Source organism: Erithacus rubecula, assembly GCF_903797595.1.
Source record: "Erithacus rubecula genome assembly, chromosome: 2".
Lineage (NCBI taxonomy): Eukaryota > Metazoa > Chordata > Aves > Passeriformes > Muscicapidae > Erithacus > Erithacus rubecula.
In genome coordinates this window covers 65315202-65338870 of record NC_136685.1, presented here as the reverse complement: position 1 = coordinate 65338870, position 23669 = coordinate 65315202, and the positions used below count along the sequence as shown (strand labels likewise).

Sequence of the window (23669 nt, the reverse complement as noted above, 5' to 3'; positions counted from 1 at the left end):
TCATTCTTTGCCCTCCACACCTTTGCTCCCCAGTGGTGATGGTGCAGCATCACTTCTTGGGTGCTGCCTTGGGTCCTTTGTGTCTTGCCAGCTCTGCTGTGCATTAAACCCTTTCCTGGGGTCCTGTGGGTAAAGCCCAACCCTGCCCAAAGGCTTGGATTCCAGCAGGCATTAGCTGAGGCAGTAACAGGGTGTTGTCTTCACTCTACTGGGACTTGTTCAGCAACTGCTGTTGAGAGCAGAATGAAATATCACAGTCAGCAAAGCATGGTGATAACTCATCCGCCCCAAGAAAGCTCTGTCTCCATCAGCAGGCTCCCCTAAGCAGCCCTCATTTCCTCCAGGCAGGCCATGTTTGCCATAGGTCCAAACTGGTCAGCCAACTGTAAGGAACTGGAGGGAGCACTCCTGGCCCGACAGGAGGGCAGCAGTGTGTCTTGGCTGTGCTCCAGGAGGGTGAGTCCTGAGCCCAGGTGTGGGCAATCTGTGCTGCTTTCCCCTCCCAGCTGATCAAGCGGCAGACAGGCAGTGCTGGGGGAGCTGCTCACCTTTCCAGAGAGGCTGCAGGAAATGGTAACTACCCTGAAAATTATTGCAGTCCTGGAACAGGGTTTTATGGTTTTAGCAGGAATGTGCTAATGTGGAGGTTTCTGGGAGCACAAGGATAATGTGACTTGAGTTGTAAGTTTTGTGTGCTGTTATTTGCACCTCCTGAGCTTGGGAGGAGAGTGAGAGATGAGGAGGATCTCAGACCTATGCTTGTAGTCTCACCCCTCAGTGTTTTTGGTTGAGCACTGGGAGATGTTGAATGAGCCAGGCAGGCTACCTGACTAGCCTCAGTAGTTTGTTGACAATTTATAGCAAGCTAAGAATAAGTTATAGTAACTCAGAATGAGTTATCATCACTCTTTAAAATGTCATATCCTTCTTGAACACCTAAATCCTTTTCTGCATTTAGTGTCTGTTGAAAGTCTCTCTATTCTTTTGTATAGAATATTAAATACCATGTCAACTTTTAAGATGTTGCTTCCACTGATGCCAAAATATTCTGGTTTCTTGCTGACTTCTGATAGCATATTTTTCTCTCTCTCTCAAAAGCTAAAAGACAGACTGAGAATAATCAGACCACAAAATATTAACATTTGTTCTTTTATTGTAGCATATTTAAATTTTGAAAATATCTATGGCTATACATTATGTGGGACTTCTTAAAGAACTGACTCATCAGGATGTGCTGTATGAAAACTTGTCGGAAATAATGCACCTACAGGATTAAAACTATTATAAGCTTCTAGTATCTAATTAGAAAATGAACTTGACTCTCTTATAAGCCTGTCTGTTGATGACTTGGTTTTGCAACACAATTTGCAGAGCAATCACTTCTGGTGAATTATCATTAGTTGTAACGGAAGTGTATAGGATCTGTCAGGTAGGAAAGGAAGAGAAGGAAAGGGAGTGTTTCAGAATGTTACACTTATTCTACATTTCCCTTACACAGTCAATCCATTTTGTCTTTATATTACTCCTGCATTTTGTCAATTTCTGGCATATTTTAGTGGTGAAAGTGTTTTCAAGTGAGGTTGTAAGATACAAATACTCCAGTTGTAGTCAAGGCTTAGATCCTTGTCAGTTCCAGTCAGTGAAAATACCCATCAAGGTATTATTCTACTACAATGGTTCTCTCAAGCTCTGCCTTAATTCTTACAGTGTATCTTCAGTTGGACTGTAATTATATGTGCTTTCAAAAGCCTTCTGCAAATATATTAAAATGATGTAAGAAGTAAAATACTGCAACAAAGTAGAAATTAAGTAGGATAACAGAAAGCAAAAGCAAGAATAGAGTAAAAAAGCAAAATCAAGTAGCCTGCTCTTGCAGGTTTTGCTATATTAGTTCTTGTTAGTATATTTATAGTTGTTAAGTGTTAAAAGTGGAAAAATTAGGTGTTTGACTTGGTTATATAAGAAAAAATAATTTTTAAAAATCCAAAAACAACCAAATCATCCCACTGACTATATAAATCATTTGATCCACATAAAGCACTCAAGTTTTTGTAGACAAGAGGTTTCTCATGCTTGAACCACAAGCTCCTTAGGGCAGGGCTTACATCAGAGCAGTCAGTGACCAAGAAGCACATGAAAGAAATTATAATAGTTCAAAATAATTAATTTCCATTTGTTGTTAACAGCATTATTGCTTTCACAGCAAATAAACAGCAATTGTTTGCTCCTTATATTGCCAGAGCCTAGATTTGTAACAGTATCTAGAAATCTTTGGGAAAAAAAATAGTGTGTGCCTTGGAGAAGGGGGAGTGGGGGGGATATGCCTGTATAGTTTTTAAAATGTGAATGCTACTTCTTCTTCTTTAATGTCTATTAAGGCAGAGGAAAGAAGTAAACTCTCTGGTAGGAATTATGTCAAAAGCAAGAGTTAGATAAACCAGTAGAATGTGTTTCCCTGGAATGATGTATTGGTTTGAGCAATCCCTGATGAAAAGGAAATTGCAAGAGAGGAATTTCATAGCCATGAGGAATAAATAAAGTCTTTCACAGAAATTGGGCCTAATAGACTGGGCAGTTTAGAGATGGTAAATTATAAACAGAAAATCTATCTAATTGCTACTTGTTTGGTGTTGAACAAGTACAACTTGAGCTTATCCAACTTAGCAATTTGGCATTCTCAAGTCCTTTTGTTTCCATTCTAGTTATTTTAATTCTAAAATTTAAAAGTGGAAGGAAATATTTGTCCAGAAGTTTGGGGTATGCATTTATGAAATATTGAAGCTTATACGTCTAAAGCAAAAATGAAGAAGCAGCAACTGGTTAAAACTTTTGCACAAGCTTCCAAAGTAGTTATGAAGTGTCAGCATCTAAATCAATTATTAAATATATAGAGTGAAATAGAGGAATACTTTACGGTATCTTTTTCCTTAGTAGCATTTGAATACTGTTATTTTTCTTGTTTGTTTTATCTTGTTTCATGCCAGATGTTCTTATCAGGGAAAACAATGGTGATGTGTTTTAATATTGATGAGCTGATTCTCCTGGGAATAACAGTATATCTACCTTCTCTGAATACAAATTGTGGGAGGATTTTTATGGCATAATTACCACTATGCACTGAATTTTAAGTGCAACTCTTTAAAACTGTGGAAAGAACTTTCTGTTTTTATCTTTATTTTGTCTACTTCAAAAGGATAATGACTGTTGTTTTAAAATTTTGTATTGTTTTGGTGGCCATTAAAAAGCAAGCATATAAATCACCAGAAGTATTGTGTAATTTTTCAAAGCAGCATATGCTTAAGCACCTTATAAACTATTAAATAATCATAATATTTCTCTTTCCAGGTGTTAGGTTATTTGTTTAAGCAATTGCAAAGCAGTTGCAGAGTAATTGAAGTACTTTGCTTTAACTTTTTTTTCTCCTTTTTCCCCTTCAGGAGCTTGAAGTACTGAAATTATAAATGATTTTGTGACAAGCCGAGCTTGCAATGCAGGCAATAAAAACGGTGGAAAAAGAAGTGACTTTTATAAAGGAAACGCTTTTCACAGAATCCTTCCCAAAGCACCAAGAGAGCAGCAGAAGCCCGGCGAGCAGGCAGCTCCAGGAGCAGCAGCCATTGGAAGGAGCTGTCTGCAGCTCTCAGTGCTGTACTGAGCATGTCCCAGCGGAGCCCAGTGCGAGCAGCACATTATGCAAAAAGGCAGCTCTAGCAGATGGGAGAGAGGCACAGCAAGCATTTGCTTCCCTTGCATCACCACCGCTTGGAAACAGCCCTGGATCGCTAGAGGGGATCTCGCCGGCAGGCCGAAGGAATGAAATCCGCCAGGATGGCTTGATTGCCGGAGGTGCTGCACTGCGAAAAATCATGGGGAATCAAGATGGGAAGCTAAAGAAAAATGCAGGTGATGTGCAGGAAGGAGGAGAAGATGCCTCTGGGCCCAAGGATACGGACGGCACAAAGAAGGTGTCGGGAGGCAGAAGGGGACTGGGGAAACACGCCAAAGGAGGCGAATCGGGAAAGAAGAAGGGTAAGTCGGACTCCAGGCCCTCTGTGTTTTCAAATCTGAGGATCAGGAAAAATCTGTCCAAGGCTAAAGATGGGAATAGCAGCTCACGGGAGGATGTTTTGGATAGCCAGGCCTTGCAGCCTGGGGAGCTGGACAGTACTCATTCGATTGTAACCAAAACTCCCGATATAAGCATCTCTGCAGATGAGGGGGGTCTCTCAGACACAGATGTTGAACATTTTGAAATCAGAAATGAAACTGTTCCAGCTGCTGCAGAGACACAGGATGGACAAAGGACCAGCTCTGGCTCTGATACAGATATATACAGTTTCCATTCAGCTGCAGAACAAGAGGATTTGCTCTCTGATATCCAGCAAGCTATTAGGCTGCAGCAGCAGCAGCAGCAGGGGGCAATTAACATTGGAACTGAGGACCTTGTCACCAAAACAATGGGCCGACACATGGCTAATTCTCAAGCAACCCCCTTGGATTTTGAACGTTTCTTTTCAGTACCCACCACTGACAAACAGAGGAGCCCAGACATTGAGGGGGCTTTTCCAGCGGTATCGGAAATTGTGGAAAATGTTCCCATCTCCAGTGCAGCTGAACGTGAACCGAAAGAAGCAGTAAATGGCACAGGCTCTCCTGGAAACAGCTTATCTGAAACACAAGAATGCCAGCCACTGATTGAGGAGCAGCTCCCGGCTGGAGTGGATGCTGTAGCCAGCGAGCTCCAAGATGGTTCGGACAGAACTGTAGTAGAAAGCAGGTCTCAGACACACAGCCCCACACAGGCTTTTCCAGCTGCAGCGGCAGATGCTGAGGCTAAAACTGCTGAAGTGCAGGCTGGCGATTCTGAGGGCTCAGTAACAGAGGGTGGTGGTTCAGATGCAGGCCGTGATCGTGCTGCTGAGACTGAGGAAGGGAAGCACGCTCTGTCAGCCAGCCAAGAGGAGCTGCATAATGGTTTATCCACAGAAATGAAAACTGGCAGTTTGTCTTCTGAAGGAACAGCAGACAGTCCAATGCTTGGTTCCCGATGTTTTAAGCCCTATCTAATTAATCCCTGTTACATCAAAACCACAACTAGGCAACTGAGTTCTCCCAATCATTCCCCTTCTCCCTCCCCATCCCAGAGCCCACTTTTCACAAGGAGGCAGGAGTCCTTCCACAAAAAGGAAAAAGTCTCAATCAGGAAGAAGAGGTCTGCTAGTTTGGCCGGTTTGTTCAGTCGCTCTGCAGACTGGACAGAAGAGGTGTCTAATCACAAAAGTGAGATAACAGAGAAAGTGAGCTCTGCAGACTTTTTGGAGCGCAAGGGATTTAGAGAGAAATTTCAAGCAGAAAGAGTGCCTTTGACTCATTCAAGAAAGTCCTCAGGGGTCCAGGCTTCTACAGAGGCATTTCCCAATGTCTTTTCAGGTGAGTGATATATTAAGGGCTATTTGGGGGGTATTGGGGTTTTTTTTCCCCACAACAGCTTTTAAAATATTTTAAAAATACTTTAATTCATTGCATGCAATACTTTTCATGCATTGTCATCTTTATGTGTGCTGACAGCTTTAAAATCCAAGGCCTGATCTTACAAACACAGTTTCATTTCATCAGTCTGGCAGTACTGCCAGTAAAGGAAGTGCATAACTCTTTGAAGTTTTTCTTTCTACTTGTCTCCTTTGTCTACATCCTGTAGGAAAAGGCTGAATGCCTTAAATTATTCTTGTTGAAAATGCTAAAAGCTGCACTGTTGTAGGCAGACCAGCTCTCTGCATAAATAGATCTTTCAAATGCAAAGCTTTCTGTAACCAGGACCCTGTTTGGGGATTTCTTGTGCTAGGTACTCCTGTAGTGTACTATAAACATATGAGAGGTGCACCTGGTGTTAGACTGGGGCAATGATGAGGATTTGTTTAGTACAAAAGGAAAAAGCTGTGCAAGCACAGATGGACAGCACTTCAGAGAGGAACCAATTTCCCCCTCAGAAGGGGGAAGGAGGAGAAGAAAAAGATGTCAATGCATTGAAAGGCAGCAAAAACAGGAGAAGGGAAACAGGGTTATACAATTTGGTAGCTGTGACAGGCTGCTGCTCAGGTGATTCATTCAGTAAAGCATTCTTTACCTTGCATGTTAGGCAGCTTGCCTCCTGTCACAAGGACATGGGAATAGTAAGTTCACAAATGAGGGAGTGTGAGTAGATGGTTATACTTTCCTTCACTGAGGTTTTTTCCCCCTTTCTCTTCCCCCCACCTGAAATTTCTCTCTAAAGGTAATATATAAATAAATAGGAACACTTCTGCCACATGGAGGTATGCATACAGAGAAAACTCAGCAACATATTCCATCTATTTTTCACTTATGGAACCTGTAGAACTAAGAGAACATACACCAAGAGCACCTGCTATTAGATAAAATCAGTTTTGGTTTGAATGAAGTCAGTTCTAGATGCATGAACACAACAATCATATATGTGCACAAACTCTTTGCAAAAATGGAGTGAGATTTTTTGTGGTTTTATGAAAAATAAACAAAGAGTATGATTTAGGAAGTAAATAACTAATATTATTTTCCACATTCAAATCACAATGCTTTCATTCTTAGTAATCTTGAACAAAAATCCTCAATTTATGTCTAAAAAATTAGAATTCACATTTTTTAACTTAGAAAAACCTGTCCCCTCTGAGACTAACTCTCTGTGAAATGAGCTGAATTTTTTTTTTTTGTCCTAACTCCCTTTCACCCATTTCTTCCACTTAATTTCAGATATGCTACCTAAATTTTTCTAGTTTGAGGTGTTCACTTCTTTCAGATTTGTAGCATATAAAAAATACATTGGGGTTTTTTTAGCTGTCAACATGTGACAGCTTATAAACAACTAAAAAAAAAATTTAAATTGCCAGTAATTAGACTTTATGGTGGTGCTACAATGAAAATAAATTGTATGTGGCAAACTTCAAGAATGTGGTATTTCTTTTTAGATACTTTTTTTTTCCCCTAGGAAATAGACTTTTTCACATTACCTCACAAGGTTTTGATTTCCTTACTAATATTTTTTGTTTTGGTTTGGTCTCTTTTCCCACCAATGCTTTAGACTGTTATTGTGAAGGGACCAGTGTCCAGTGCAACAGTAGTTCTATCTCTTATGGAAATTACAGTGACCCTCATTTGCATGTACATACCAGCTGTCTTTACGGGCAGAGGACAATTATATCTTTCAGTTCATGCAGAAAAGCCTAAAGTGAGGGAACTGGAAATGACTCATCTCTGTTTGGCCATTCATAGTCTTAAAAAATGTATTCACAAGCTAAAATTTACCAAGAATTTAAAAAATAGCAGCTAGTGTACATCAGCAAGGGAAATTAAACTTCACATTACTGTTTCCATAAACTGCCATTTCTGTAACAGCAGAAAAGCCTCTTTAAATAAACCATTCTGCACATGATTGCAAAAATAATTTCCTCTTAATTTGATACTACTTGTGGAAAATGTTGTATTTTATTTGTATACGTGCGATACATTGATTTGGGGATCAGCATCAGTCTTTTAGAAATAATATTTTTTATAGTGGGATATTTCTAGCTTTAAAAAACCCCAAAACAAAGCAAAGCCAATCCCAAACAGCTTCTTGCCTGCAGCATTAAATCCCATTTTGCTGTGCAGTGATTGCAGTGTTGCCCTGCATTTCTAACTGGAATCAAGTAAAATATTCCACAACACTTTATCATTGATTTCAATGACAGCAGGTTCTATGCAGATGATTGGCCTACTTTTGCACCATGTTGTGGTTTGGCTGTGTGTCATTTGGTTTTCACAGTGAGCCATATGAACTCTTAAAGACTGCTTTAATGTGAAATGTAGATGGAAACCAAGGATTTGAATGGCAGAGACTTTGCATAATTTAATTTTGCTTTATATAAGAAGGAAAGTACATTATTTTGAATTCAATGCATTTCTTAGGAAAGTGGTATGGACATGTTTATGGGCATTTTGTAATGCAGGCATTGGATCTATTTCTTTTTTTATGTGGACAGCTGTATTTGAATTTGCAGTGACAGTAATTACAAGTTCTAGATTACCCAATACACAGTGGGGCCATGGTTTTTATATGGTGGTCCCAGGAGAGCAAGAGCTCAATAAGAGTTGGTTCCCTCACTTTGGTGTGTGGCAGTGAATGATTTGCAGTAATGTGAAGAGAGTATCTCGGTGGGGAAATGAAATTGATATTTCCAAACCTTAACATAACTAAAATGAAAGAGCCAATAGACAGATTTAGTAATAATAATAAAATAATATTGCATTAATTTTAGGTGCAGTGATTGCAGAGGAGCTAATAAGGGTGTCTTTTACATAAATTGAATGAGTCCCATCAGCTGCCCCAGATGGTAATTAAACTTGACCTAGAGGAACCCATGCCCTTCCTATTCTCTGTTGGCTGGTTGTAACACACTTACTGCATGAAGCTCTTTCAAACAGATTATTTATCTTTATATTTTTCTTCAGAGGCTTTTTTTTTTTTTTCTGTGTGTCTGTAAAGAGGAGACTAACAAAAAGTCCTGGCTACCATAAAACAAAACCTGAAGCCAGTGCTGTGCTTGTGTACTCACATCTGCTTTCTGATTTTTGCCACTTTATTTCACTTTTGTACTGTGCTAATGCCATCTTCCCACATGCAATTGCAGTCTAGCGTCTACAGGCATATACAGAGGTTTAGTATAGATAAGTATGTAAAATCTTGGAAAAGTTGGATCCAAGTTTGTTTTTGAGATATAAAGTAGATCTTTAAAACTGTTTTTTCAAGGTTTTTTTTTTTTTTCTTTCTGATTCATGTGATGCTGCACACAATATGGATTTGTGTATCTGTTGGCATCCTGAGTGGACTGTTTATCATGCAGCTGCTATTTAAGATTATTTATGGTTTGCTGTTTCAGTGCTGATGTTTGTTAGCAGTAACACAAATGATTCTTTTATCAGGTGGGCTGTAGCCTCCTCAGCTAAGGGAGCTGCCCAGCTGCAGCCCTACATGTGGTGTGTGATCACACGCTAGACTGAGTGTTGCTAGCAAGCTTCTGAAGGGAAAGATCCTCCTCTTTTTGCCCAGTGCACACAAAACTTGGGGTGGGGGACCACTCCAATACTGCACTTCAACTGTGCTAAAATGTGTTTTAAAGTGGGCTGCAATATGTTGTTGAAAGACTGCTGAGGGGCTGATAAGTTACTTTAATGTTACTGTGCCAGCACTTCAATATGGGATTTAGAGCCACATGAGTAATTTCACTGGAATTCAGTGCTGCCACAGGCTTGTTTTGATGGGATCTCATGATTAATACTTTGATCTTTATCTAGAACTTCATTGGGAGTAGCAGGTTTTGGTCATGGGGTTGAGTGGTTCTGTTTATTGGGCAACCACATTCTGAGGTATGACTGGCAACCTGACATGTCTGGAGTAGGGACATGTGGTCTTGGTTGTTTTTTGGGGTGCAAATGGGGAAAGGAAAAAGGGACAATTTATAGGTTGGTCCTGTGCATCTCTACTTGACTCTGAGACACAGTGCTACTAGAATATCTGCCAAACAAGGCATCTGCCTGGAATTGACCATTAAAGGAAGTTGTGTGCTTTGGTGACTTAATTTCTGTGAAACAGATTATTCTAGTGGGAATAATTATGTGGAGTTTGTTTGATTCTATTTCTTGGACCTAATTGTGCTTTTTTTTTTTTTTTTTTTTTTTTTAATATGCATGCATTTTTTAATAGCTTGGGGCATGGTAGGTCTATTAAAACAAAACAAAAAGAACTGTATGTAGAATTTCTTTGCAGAGAAAAAAACCCATTTCTTGAAACAAGCTTTTTTTTTTTTTTTTTCTCTGTGCTGTTCTGTCTAAGGAAAGCAAACTTGGATTTGAAAAGCAACTCTAGAGATATTTTAGGCTGACAGTATATGAAGGATTAAGTTTTAATGTGAATCATGGTGATTTAAAACTAAGAAATACTAATTACCCAAGATATTTTGTTTGTCTAGCATTTTAATCAAGCTCAGGATATGGCCAAGTGCATTCCTTATGAATTACTTCTGCCAAAATTTCAGTTTACATAAGGAGTAGCGGTGATGAACCATATATGTGTAGGTGTGGGTGACTGCAGCTCTAGTTATTTTTAGGTTCATTTAAAAACATCATTATTTAGAAGTTAGCTGGACTGCAAGTTTTCAGAAACTTTTATGCAGGCAGTTGATCTTTTTTGGGAATGGGGTGAGTTGGTACAAAGAGTACAGAGCAGAAGTAGAAAGAAGCTGTGAAAGGAAGGTGATGGACAGATGTTAGGGCTCTACATTGTGTCACGTCATTCCTGCCTCTTCATATGATAATAAAAGGCCAGTTGCATTTCATTAAATGCTTTAGAAAATGCAACAAAGTGGGTTCAGGAACTGTGCCATGCTTTTATTTTCTCTAAGCAACTGCAGCTTCATGCATTCCTACACTACATGTGAAGAAAATCAGGGACAATGAGGTGGGCTGTGTTACCTTGAGTGAAAAAATTACTGTTTCTCCTTGTATTTCTGTTGCTGCTGTCCAAAACCTTTTCTTCACACTGATGGAAATAGCTAGGCTTTCTGATCAGGAAGTGGGTTATGTTTTCTGATGCTAAACCCTATTTTATCATCAGATAAATACTGACCATTACTTCTTTCATCCGTTCACAGCAGTAGAATCATTAAGGTAGCAGTTTTGTAACAGTAAGAAGCAGGGGTTGAGATTGTGTGGATAAACACCAAAAGCTGTAAAAGTAAACTCTAATATGTATAAAGTTAATGTAAATACATAATCTTTTTGACATCTTGACATATATAGTAGCAGGAAAAGTAAGTAGTGGCAGGAAAGCCTAGTCAAAAAAGAGATTTGAGACATTCTTATTTGTTAGTATAAGTATGCAATTTTTTTTGGTCTCGGCATCTATATGAAAGTTATCAGGAATTCCAGGGCTCTGAATCTGGTGTGAGTTTGAATCAGGAGAAACGCAGAACTTTTGTGCAATTAATTACAGAAGGCACCTTTTGTCCTAGAGTTCATTTGATGCTGAACTTTCAGATGTCCCTTGAAGAGTCAGAGATATTACGTACCAGGGAAAAAGTAACACCTATCTTTTCCTCTTCCTTGCACTGATAAGGAACAAAAAATCACAGTAAAAAAGAAATCTCTGCTGTAATATCAAATAACTATCTATATTAACATCTCTTAAAAGTCATGGACAAAAAGGGAGTTTTCATTAACAAAAAAAAAAAAAAAAAAAAAAAAGGGAAAACCCCAAACACTGCCCTCATAAAAGAGTTTGTATATCCAAGTGCTATTTTGTCATGCAAAGAGTCAAGAAATAATTTATGCTGAGAAATTTTTGAGGGAAATATTTGATTACATCCATGAAAGAACATAAAGGCCCAGTTATAGCAAGGTAGTTGTGTTCCTAGGTTTTCTTCAAATGAAGTCTAGAAGAACATATCTGCACAAATGCAGAGATGTGCTCATCTAGTTTTGGGTTTTGTGGAATGTAGTTCTAACTTCCCACTTTTTGCTTTTCTTTATCTGTTGTTTATGGATGCAAAGAAAAGGTTTTTACAACTTGATAAATATTAAAAAGCAGTTACTAAAGCTGGAGATTAGCAGGCCTTGGGAACACAGGTCCTGGAGGGGAAAGAAAGCAAAGGCAGACCTGTTAGCTAATGAGTAGGTTGAAGGAAATTAGTTATTTGTGCCACCTTAAAGACCACCTAGCTTCGTTGTGTTCAGTTGTGCCTTGTGACTTTTGGCTGCTTGATCACACACCTGATTTACTTCGAAGGTAGAGATGGGCCAGACTGTACTGAATGTGGAATATAATGTCAAACCATTGGGAATAAAGTTTTACAAAATTGAGTTGTAAGGAATAGTGTGTATCAGGTTGGACTGACAAAAGATGCTGTTAGTAATAGATGTACAAAAAGACATCAGAGGAGCTTCTTGTTTTAAAAGAGCTAGACAGAAAGAACTGTGGCTTTCCAGCAGCCTGTGAGAACCTGGCACAGACTGCTGCCTTCACATCACAAATCACCACAGAAACTAAAAGGATAAAGAGGACAGAATTAAATACTTGCTGAGAGAAAGCTAAGTACCCAGAAAAACATTATGAAATTTGCCAAAGATACATATGGTGCCTAAAATATTTGGTAGACAGACACGTATAGGTTCTCCTTCATAATAAATTGGTATAATTAGGAAGCTTTATAAATGTATCTCTGTAAACTAAAATGATACTGCATTAGAACCTGAAGAGAGATCAAGGTGAAAGGACACATATAATTTAATTGTTGGGGTGGGAATATTGTTGATATTTTTAAAAATATATTTATTTTGTACTCTCTGCATATAGTTGAGGAAATGTCAGATATTTAAAAATAATTTTTAAATCTCCAGCTTCTGAAAGAGGTATATTTACCTTTTCCTATGTATATCACTAAATTACACATATAAATGACATATAGCAAAAGGTAGAGATAAAAGGATAGTTTAATATTTTGTCTTGGCTTATCCTGTCATACATATGTCATATGCAAGAAAATTCACTGTGTGGGAAAGGTGTAAAATCTTAGTCACCATGGAAGCAAAATTTCATGGAGTTTATGTTCAAGTTAGGGAGACAGTGCTTCAGACTTGCTAATCTGGAAGAATGCTGAAAGCACTGTCACAGCCTAAAATCACAAATACTTTAATATATTTTGAAGCCCTGGTGATGGCAAAGATATTATATCTGCTTTTTATAAAAAGTAAAATATTGTTATTGTAAATAATCAAGCCAATATTAATCATGTTTTTGACTGCAGCAGCAGGCAAGCCTTTGGAGCAAGTCTTGAAGGAGGAAAGGATAAGATATAATTAACTATTGAGTATATGACAAAATGGTAAAAAACAAAATGCAGCATGGTTTTAGCGAAGATCAGAAAGACTGCATTGATAACATTCTATTTATGGTTGCTTTCTGGACAATACAAGAGTGGTGAGAAGGCATTCATCTGCATTTCTGTGCATAATGTAGCACTGCAAATTGTTTATCCAAAGAAGCAAAGTCCTGGAGGCTTTAGATAAGGGACTCTGTCATGTTACTTCACTACCACCAGTGGAACAAGGTCATTTTGGCCTGCTCCCTGCAGTGCAGTGATTGATGGGCTCAGTCAGGCTGTGGAAAGTTTATTACATAATTAACACAAGAGCAGACCTGTGTCCTGACCTTTGACCTGACAGTAGCACTTGGAGGACTTGATATTTTCACTACCAAGTAAAATTTTCATTTTACTTCTGTCTTTCTATATTATGACACAAATTTCAAAATTAGGAACTGAGATGACCTCAGGATTTCATTCATCAGGACAAAGATCTGCATTAGTTAGATTTTCAGATGCTTTCTAGCATCATTTGTGGAAATACAGTGCATGTTTAGATAATCTTATAACAGACCACTGGGTTATATTCTGAAATTGGTGGTGTTGTCATGTCTCATAGTCAGCACAAATGATCAGGTTGTTTTAAAATACAGCTGCTTGGTTCAGTTAGGGCAACTATAGATCAAGTAGGAGATGCTGGTTTTTTGAAAACTGTTTGTAACATACTTTCTACTGTGAAATTTTGCTTCCATAATTCAGTGGTCTCTCTTTTTCACCTTTAATTTTTGAGTGCACTTTTGTCAAATTTTCTCAGACCTCCACTTTTTCCATCAGGGAATTTCTGAAAGCATTTCAGGGCCGTTTGAAAGAGGTGCTGCTTTTGCCCTGCATGCACTGTGGTGGCTGGGGCCCGTGCAGGATTCTCTTCCACTGGCAGCTAATGCCCTTCCTGCCAAAAGGGAACATGGCACATGTTCCTCAGCTCTCTTTGGGATGGCTCAGGCACTTGATGCTGTTAGCATTATGTGGTGCTCTTTCCTTTTCTGTGTAATGTGTTGCTTGCTCTTGGCTGAGTTGAAATCTGTTATATGCTTAATAAGGCCGTCTTACACGACCCAGAATCTGTCTAAATTTTTAGTGTTAATTGTAAGGCTAAAATAAAGGAAAAAATTCCTAAGTTGCACAGGGGTTTATGTACTCTGATCCTCTCCTTGGAGCTAGTGAAGAGTTACATGGAAAATTTTGAACACTGAGCAAGTCTGCTATGAGAGATAGGACACAGTAAAAGGAGCGAGATTGAGATGCCAAGAAATTCGTCAGCTAGGCAAAAAATAAAGCAGACAGGACTGACAAATATAAAATTAATAACTGATAGTTTTATTCCAGTTTGAATACTTTGTGAATGTATTCATTCAATACACTATTCACTGTAATAAATAGATATTTCTTACTTTGAAATTGCATTGAACTGTGTGTAGGCAGATAGAGAAAACTGTGGGAATGAGGGAGATAGTGATGATATCTGTCTTTTTCTTAATTCTCAGGCTTAGACAGGCTTTCTACTTTGACTCCTGAATTTAAGATGGTGTGTGGGTTTAGTTCATACCATCCATGTAAACACAGCCAGGAAATCTGGAGGCAGAACATCAGAGAAGAAAGGATAATCTTCTTTGGTATTTCCACACATCCCTAACTTTATTAATGTTCTAAATACTAAAATAAGGAATATAAATATGAAAAAATGATATTTTATGTATGATGATATATTATATAGTATAAATGCATAAAGATATAATTATATAACGTGTGAGGGTTTTTTCCTCCCTTAGAAACATAGGCTTTTATACAACCAGTGTAGGCAGAGATCAGCTGATAAAAAGAAGAAAAGGAAATATATTTGACAGTATTATAGCAATGTGTGCCCCAACCCTAGACCAGTTTTGTTATATTTAAGGCTTATGTTGGCTGGAAATTATAGACTTAAATCATATTATGTTTTGTGCTTATTCAAAGCAGGTGGCACTTCTTTTTCATTTTGTTATGAAACTATATTGTGTGGAGACCTGTTGCTTACTAGATTTTCCATGTTTTATGTAACCAGGAAATCTGTCACATGATTTTAGGAAAGTATCTGTCAATAAAAATTCAATCCCCTAAAAAAAACTTGAAAAAAAGACAAAAGAAACCCAAACCACTAAAGCAACTACACAGGATGAAAAATCTAGAACAGTTTACCAATCAGAAGAGGATTAGAAACTCTACAGTGAAAAGAACAATAAATGAAGTTTCTAATCCTGGAATATTTGGTGTAATCTCCCAGGTCAGTCTTCAGGCAAATAACAGACAAAATTAAATTGCTTCTTTTATACTGCAAATGCATATTTAATATGCACTTATGCAGTACTTGGGCTTATTATTTGAAGAAAAGTGGGATAGAATACCAATTTCTGTTTCATTCCCCAGATTACATGTGCATCTTGGAAAACCTCCTCTTTCTCAGCAGTCACATGCTGCACTTTATATTTAGACTGAGTAGTCAGGTTAGCTGAAAAACTGGAAATTTGAAAAGATTTTGAAAGGAAAACATTAAAGAACTTGAATACTTTTTTATCATTGAGGTAATAATTTTATATGTAAATATTAGTATGCTTGATACGTTTGAGTCCCTGGTAAAATGCGTTGAACAGCAAAAAGGTGAAAATGGAGTGCGATTGATTTGCCCTGAAAAATTATTCATTAAGCTTCAGCAGATTGCTGAAGTACAGCATTTCCTAACTTTTTAATTACTCAAAACTCTTTTTTCTTTTTCCTCCAATTTTCTCTGTGTTTTTTAGTTAGGGTTTTTTTTTGTTTGTTTTGTTTTTTTGTTTGTTTTTTGTTTTTTTTGGTTTGGTTTGGTTTGGTTTTTTGTTTTGGTTTGGTTTTTTTATTTTTTTTTTGTAGATTTTTTGTTGTTGTTGGCTTTTTTGCTAGTTTTTGTAATTGAAATCCTTTTTAAATGAGAAACTGTAAGAAGACTGCAATTGTCTTTTCACATTCTGCATGACTCAAAGAAAATATTGTAAATGAAAATGCACCATTTTTTTGATTTCTTCTTCCTTTTCCTTTATTTCATGTCTTGTCTCCCAGAAATAGAGTAAGGCCTATGGTAAATTTGGCTTCAAAGCTTATAAAATCACTTTGCTGCGTGAGCATTTCTGATCTCACTAAAATGGATGAAAAAAGGAGTAAAGTGGGGAAAAGGAAGTAAGCAGATTCCATCTTTTGAAGATGTGAGCAATGTGTGCACAAATCAAGTTAACTCTTGAGGTGACTGAATAGAGAATTGATGTTATCAGAACTGATGTTATACTGAAGCCATTCACTCTGCTTTAGGAAGAATAAAAATAGAAAGTCTGTCTCCAGTGTGTGTAGGTTAAGATGGACTGATGCAACTGCTCTGTTAATGGTTCAAGTGTGGTGTAGTGCTCTGGTTTTTCTTGGAGAGAATCACTGAGACTTGCAGAAGGGAGAGCTTCTGGAGCATGACTCATTTTGATCCTTAGTCCCAACTGGTGCTCACTGACAGCTGTGCTCCTGGGCTTTTGCAAATCCAGTGTGAGGAGGATAGAAGACACATCTTTAAAGATAAAAGTGAGATTATAACAGCAGGATCCTCAGGGAAGCATTATTGCAAGCTCTGCTGTAGAGCAGGGCCTCAGCGCATGTGTGTGTTTCAGCACGACTATGACCACTCTAGTTTCCTTCCAATTGCCACTTCCATTCATATCTGTTCCCCCCCTCAATATTGTTGCTTTTTAAGAATTTTCTTGCTCCCTTTGTAGCTCTTTGAAAAGCTTGTTTTCTGAGCATATCCATCATCTATAGGTGAATTAATTTAGTCAGGATTAGCTTGTATTTCTCTATGGACAATACTGAACAGTCTTTTACCCGCATTTTTCATACAGGGAGGCAACATGAATGGAAACCGTACTGGAACATGTGAATTTTCATTCAGTAAAACGTGAAAATTCATTCAGATTACATATTCTGCAGAGATGACTTTCATGGACAGTGGTGTTCAATTATTGATCATAGGGATTGGATGAACCTGTTGTGTCACAGTGGAGGAGACAAGATCCACAGTGCTTCATCTTCATAGGAATGGGAGAAATAGGCAGATCATATAGAGGTGGAGAGCAAGGAACTTGGAAGCTCAGCCACAAGATTCTGGCTGAGTCACTGTAGCAAAATTATAACAAAATATCTACAGAAGGCCAAATACCTGATACTTCCAAACTTAATCCCACATTCTCATTCTTCTAGTTGATTAATTGTGTAATCCCTTGAAAGAGAAGAAAAAAATAAGTCTTTTTATCCCTTACTGGGATTTTAATAAGTCATTCTAAGCTCCTAAAAGATAACTTCTGAATTTATAGTCATCTTACTTGCTGAAGATTTTTGGCAGGATCCTCAAAACACTGATTTGATCTAATGCTGAAGTCCTTGTCTAATTCAAAATTTAGTATTCTTCCCATCCCTTAACAAAATAATTAAGGGAAAGGTAAGAACAAGGTTCAGTAACTTCATGATCTGGGATTTCTAGGAAAAAGTGTTTTAAACATGAATTGTGGTAACCTCTTAGGGAAAAGAGATCTCAGAAACCTTGGGTTTAGTTTTTACTTTTTCCATGGCAGGTAAAGGCAGTCAAGAGAAATTCTTTGCCATTCCATTTAAACTTTTAGCAGAAATCAGCTGCTTATCTAATAATTACTAAATTGTTAATAGTTTAATTACTCCACATTTGCAAACATCTTCAGTTCCTGAAGGTATTACCTCATGTAAGCTATGAATATGAAGTGATTAAGGTATCTGAGGCCAAAAGCTGTTGCTGCTGCCTTTTATTTATAAACTAACAAGGTAAAATTGTAGCCCAAAATCTTGTAGTTGACTGAAATGCAGCCTGTAATCAGTTTAAATACAATTGTTGATTCTTTTATGTTGTAAAGTACTTGCTAATAATTAAATAATTTTTGCTATACTATTTGCTTCATGCTCAGATGGAAAAAAATATATCATTTCTCTTACTGTAATCTGCTTTAATTAAATTCATCAATAACTTTTTACACATTTTATACTCTTTGAATATTAAATTAATTTTAGAAAATAGTCAGAAACTACTATAAAAATTAAACTCCAGCTGAATAGCAACTAAAATTCTGAAATGTATCTGAACTTGAGCAAGACAGTTACTTGCTATAAAAATAAGCAAGTAATGGATGGATTAAAAGGGAAAAAATCCTCATTTCCTATTTAGTAATTTACAGATGTTGTTCCTACTAACTAGATCAAAGGAAAAGGAAGGGGTTATTCTGGTTCTAAACAGAAGATTCTCTAAACATGACAAGACTGTTCAAATGGTGCAGTGTCCTGGGGGAGTAAAAAGAATCTATCAAGTCTGGCATTCAGTAGTCAAGGATAACATTTCAATATATAATGTAGCATGCAGAAATGTGTCATTTTATTGCATGTTTCTTTCTGTTTGGGTGTGAACAAAGTGATCCCTGTGGTCAGCAAGAAAGACTGCCTTGAATTAATAAATAATTTTGAAGGATTAATAGCTGAACTGTGATAGAGGGGTTTGTTGAATAAGCAGTTTTGTTTACATTGCATTTTAGGTAGTGTAACCAAGGAGTAGAGGCAAACTTACTGGCAAATGTAACAAAATTTATGTCTTGTACAAGTTTATCTCATAGCTTATCTCCTGTTTTATTCCCTTGAATATATTGTATTTTGTCTAATAAAGGGCTAGCAAACTTGGACTAATAGTCGGATAATTATCAGATTTTCAGATGTGGAGAAAAAAATCTTAGAAACAACTTCCAACACTTTAATGCATAATTTATTTTAGGGTGTATTGCCACATGGAGTTAAAATAATACAGAAACTTCTTGCCAAATGTCACTTAGAGTATCCTTCTAAAATTGCTTCAAGATATTTAAAGGAAAAATCTTTTTAGTATGTTCAGACAGCCTGGTAAAATTTACATTTTGAAAAAATTCAATGTTCTATTAGAAATCCTGCATGTAAAAACCAGTAGAATTAGAATTATTAACATTATTGTTATTATGCTAAATTACACTAAAATGCGTTCTTAACAGTTTTGGGTTTTGTTTGGCTTTTTTTAAACACCTTTGGGTGGAAAAAGCAGGCTATAGAAACTTTTTTAGGTACAAACTGCATTCCCAGCTAGTTTATGCTCAAACATGAAATTAACTTTATTACTCCATTTGTCTTTCTCTTTCAGTAGATTTATTTAATCTCTTTATCAAAATCATGTGACTGAACTTTGGCATCTTTTTAGATCTGACATTTAAGAGCTTAAGTAACTTAATATACTTACAATGTAAGAATATGTAACTAATTTTTATAGTCTATTTCTGACTAAACTCACAAAGCATTGTCATATTTCAAACCATTAACATTTTCTCCTCTAATATATTTTATAGCATATGTTTTCCTTTCATGTTCTGGTTGGATAACAAAAGACAACACTTTGATCATGAAATCTGGTCCTATAAGAGGAAAAAGTATCTTCCTTCTCTTTAAAAGCTTTACTTCTCTGAATTGCTGCTTCTGTCACTGCATTTTAGTTTGGAGCACTCCACAACTCTGGAGCTGTGTACAATACAATTTTGTACAGAATAGTTATCAGGCTTTTTTTTACTATTCTTTCATTGAGACTTTCTCCAAATAAACACAGTAAAAATTCTTAAAGACTGTAATAATTTTATCATTCAAAGAACAAAGGCTCATTCCAGGAGCTGAGAGGCTAAACTTTGTACTAACTCTTTTGTGACATCTTTGGAAGAAGTTGTTTATCTTGCTAGGATCTTGATTTTCCCTTCAGAACAATTGTAGAGGAAATGCTACAATAACAACTCATGGTTTTTGTTTCTACTTCACAGTGCAGCTGGCACATATAATATATACACATATTTTCTTGAATATCCTAATTAATCAGGCTTCAGATCACTTGCAATCATTATGTAGAAATATTTTGTATTAAAGACTTACTATCAGATACATTTTTCAAGAATTTTTAATTGAATATTCATCTAACAATTTAGATTTTTCAATACACATTGTAATGCCTAAATACTTGTGTCCTGCATATAGCTAACAATTCTTATTGATCCCTCATCACTTTGGCAGGACGAACTCTGCTGGAAAAGCTCTTCAGCCAGCAGGAAAATGCACCCCAAGAAGAAGCAGAAAAGCTGTGTTCCCGCATTATTGCCATGGGTCTTTTGCTTCCATTCACGGACTGCTTCAGAGAGCCGTGCAACCAGAGTGCCAAGCAAAGCACACCCACGTTTGATGTGAGTACTGAAAAAGTTGTCTGGACTCTTTTGTGAAGCAGGACACAATTTTCTAATAGTTTGTCCCTCCTTAAAGAATTCATTTTGTCATTTTAATGGAAATTGATCTTAGGAGAGTGACCAGCTATTTTTCTGTGCTCAGGTATGTTTGCCTTTGTATCCACATAGTCGTGTTCTCCTATAACTTCATTTCTTAAGTCATATCTTAGTCTTAGTCTCTTTTTCCTATGCAGTTTTCATTGTTGTCTTCTTTGAATCAAAGCACTTTGTGACTACCAAGATTTCCATCAGTTCACTAAAAAAGTATAAATTAAAGGAAAAACAGAAAATGGCATGTCACAAAATTTTACAGAACACAAACTGGATGCCTATGCCAGATTGTCTGTTTGGTTTTTTGGGTTTTTTTCCTCAAAATACTTTTGATACAAAATAGTGCAGAGGTCAATGCAAATATGCAAATATTCTGGCATTCCAGCTATAATGTTATCTGTATCTGTGGGCAATCTGGCCAGGTGTTTGCCTACTATTACAAACCTGGGTATTGACATAACTTTGCATTCTTTACCTGTCTCTTGGATAATAAGATCAACATTAAGATGTCTTTGTGTTGTAACCTATGACACTTTGTACTTGTTTATGTGGATAAACATAATTTGGGACATTCTCTTCAGTAATTAGCTTCAAAAGAGTATACAAATATTAACTAATCTACTTAATGTCTTGCTGGTATAGTTAAGATCATCCCTATTCTATACACATTAAGCTGAAGTTTGGTTACAAGCACTCAAAAAAGGACTGGCATAGATATGAGAGGACATGATTGCTTCTTAACTCTTTAAATCTTTCTCATCTATGCTGAAGAATAGTTTAACACAACCAGTGAAGGGAAAATTTAGAGAATAATATTTTTGCAATGAATTCTTATATAAGCTTTTCTAAATAACCCAGTTATCTACAAAGTCATCCCATGGTCACTCTAACAATGTTATATGTTAATGTTTTGGCTTTGGCTTTACTTTTTTTTAAGGATGCAACATTTGAAACATTTATTTAACTGTTTTTTGAAATTAATTGAAAAAATGTATTTTAATTATTAAACTGAGGTTACCCAGGCAATTTAAAATCACACAGAATTTGAAAGTGCTTGTGGTTAAATACACTCATAAAACTTAATGGAAATACAAGTTTCTTATTTTTCAGGTTGTTTAAAGGACTCTTAGTAGTGTCTTCCACTCTCCTGCTGTTACCATATATTCAGCAATCTCCTTTAGGTTATTGAATACCATCTTTTTTAAAAAACTTCTCTTGCATTCTAAATAGACTTTTTTATCAAATTCAAAGTTTGCAAAGAAGCAAAAATGGCTCGTTTTAAAAGTGATATACCATGGCTTGTCTGAGTAACAGATATTATAGTTATCTTTTGTTTAACATGTCCATTAAGGAGGGACATAGTAGCAGCCTATGTACCATGTCAACCATCTGTCAAGGCTGGGAATTTAAGATGTTGCTGGATTAGCAGTGATCTTAATTTGCCTTGGTCTATCAGTAAACCACAAATGTCACAGCTTCTGTGACAATTTTTCTGTATAAATCCCCTAAATAGATGGCACTCCTGGTGAAACAGTGTCAGAAGTGATGTGCAGCACTGTTATGTAACCAATAGTTCATGGTGCTTCAAAGGAGCATACAGCTGTCTTGAGCACCAGATCTCCATAATTGAATTCCACATGGTGCAGAGCTGAGAGCTGCTGATGCTGAGTTTTGGAATATGTTTCTACTCCAGCCTTGGTGACCTTAGTACAGGAACATTTAGCAGTTTATTCATTACACATTCTTCAAAACAAAAATATTTACAACTGGAAGTATAAATTGTAATGGCTGAAAACTTGAAAACTGTGCTTTTTTCCTTGCTGCTTAGAGTAAATTTAAATTATTTTACAGAATATAAATGCTAATTTTTATGTAAGGGGATTAATTAAAAATTAGCTTGAAAAATTATGGTGATGCTGAATATTACTTTAAAAAGAACATGTAAGGTTGTGAGTCATATCGTCTCTTGAATCTCTCTCTGTGTGTGTACTTTGGGGTTTTTTTTTTCCTATTTACATTTTTCTTGTTTGTTTGTTTGCATTTTTAAAAATTCATTTGAGCTAAACTTCAGTGTTGATCTGACAGTTTATTTTCAAGGCATAGGAATTAGGACTTAGTTAAGGACTAGCTTAGTACCTAAATTTCACCCATCTAGAATTAAGAGGTACATCTATTTTTGCCTTGCTCCAAAACTGGGAGCAGAGCCAGACCCATATTCTTTGTTCCTCTCCAAGTTCATCAGACCCCCAGTTCAATTTTGGATTGGCTCCAGATTGGCTGCCATCCTTTTCACTGAGCTCAAACTGCCATCAGCAAAGCTCCTGTAGCCCTGTTCTGGTCCCTGCTACCTTGCTGGCCTTCCTCCATTCTTCATGAAGCTATGATCTTGCCTTTTCCTTAATGTTGCTTCTTTGGTTATTTTGATTTTCAGCTTAATCTGGTGCTTGTAAAGTCTCTTAGGTCACTCTTTCAGAATATATATATATTTTTTTGCAGAATTTCCAACTCTTTTTCCACTGAAAACCGTCCTTGAATCCTTTTCTTCTTTTGTGACTTATCCCTTGTATTTCTGAACTTTAAAGTACTATTTTTTTAATTGAATAAAATCCATTATTCCATTCTTGCTTAAGTGTGGTCCCACAGACTTTATTTTTTGAAGATGTTAGGTTACAGTTTATGAAAACAATAGAGTAAGTTTTGTTCACTCTATGATCTATTGCTCATGGCTCAAGATGAATATAAACAGATTATTTAAATGTCCTATTCTCTCACTCTGATCCCCTTTTCTGGATGGCCTCTAGTGAATTTAATTTAACATGGCTAATGCTGGAATCTCTTGAAATGTTTGCGATTGCCCATTTTGATTATATTCTCATTTTCTTTATTAAGCATGCAGCTGGTCACCTCTACTTCTCCCTGTCTTAGAAATGTTTATACAAATCTTGTGTCTGTTTTCTCAGGAATGCAAGAGATCTGATTTGCTTTTTTTCTCCCAAGTTATTCCAGGCTTCAGTATAGGGCATTAAAGAATAGTACATGCCCTCTTTTTGATTTCTTTTTGGATCCTATTTCTTTCTCTTCCCCTCTATCTGACTGTAATTAAGCAGTGTATTAAAAGTAAAGACAACTTTCACAGCTCTTAGTTTCTTGGGCTAGTTTCAGAAGAGTTACTAGAATTCAGTTTAATTTAATTTCTTGGCACTTGTGTCTCTGGTGGACACTATATTTGTGGATGTGATGCTTACTCCTTTTTTCATATAAGGCAAATGTGAAGGATCAACAAATGTTGAAGGAGGGCACATAATCTTCA

At 36.7% G+C, this 23669-nt stretch overlaps 1 protein-coding gene across 6 annotated transcripts in view; it reads left to right on the top strand.

The window, feature by feature from the left end:
• Positions 1–516: 516 nt before the first annotated feature.
• FMN2 (formin 2) overlaps positions 517–23669 on the top strand; it is a 154975-nt gene continuing 131822 nt past the window's right edge. For 4 of the 6 annotated variants that reach the window (XM_079330079.1, XM_079330076.1, XM_079330080.1 and 1 more), the window contains exons 1-3: positions 530–681; positions 3438–5430; positions 20103–20269. In XM_079330079.1, the coding sequence (XP_079186205.1) occupies positions 3489–5430; positions 20103–20269 (2109 nt within the window). In that variant the 5' untranslated portion in view covers positions 530–681; positions 3438–3488. Of the gene's footprint in view, positions 682–3437; positions 5431–20102; positions 20270–23669 lie in introns of all 6 variants that reach the window. The other 2 variants (XM_079330078.1, XM_079330077.1) reach the window with 1 other exon arrangement.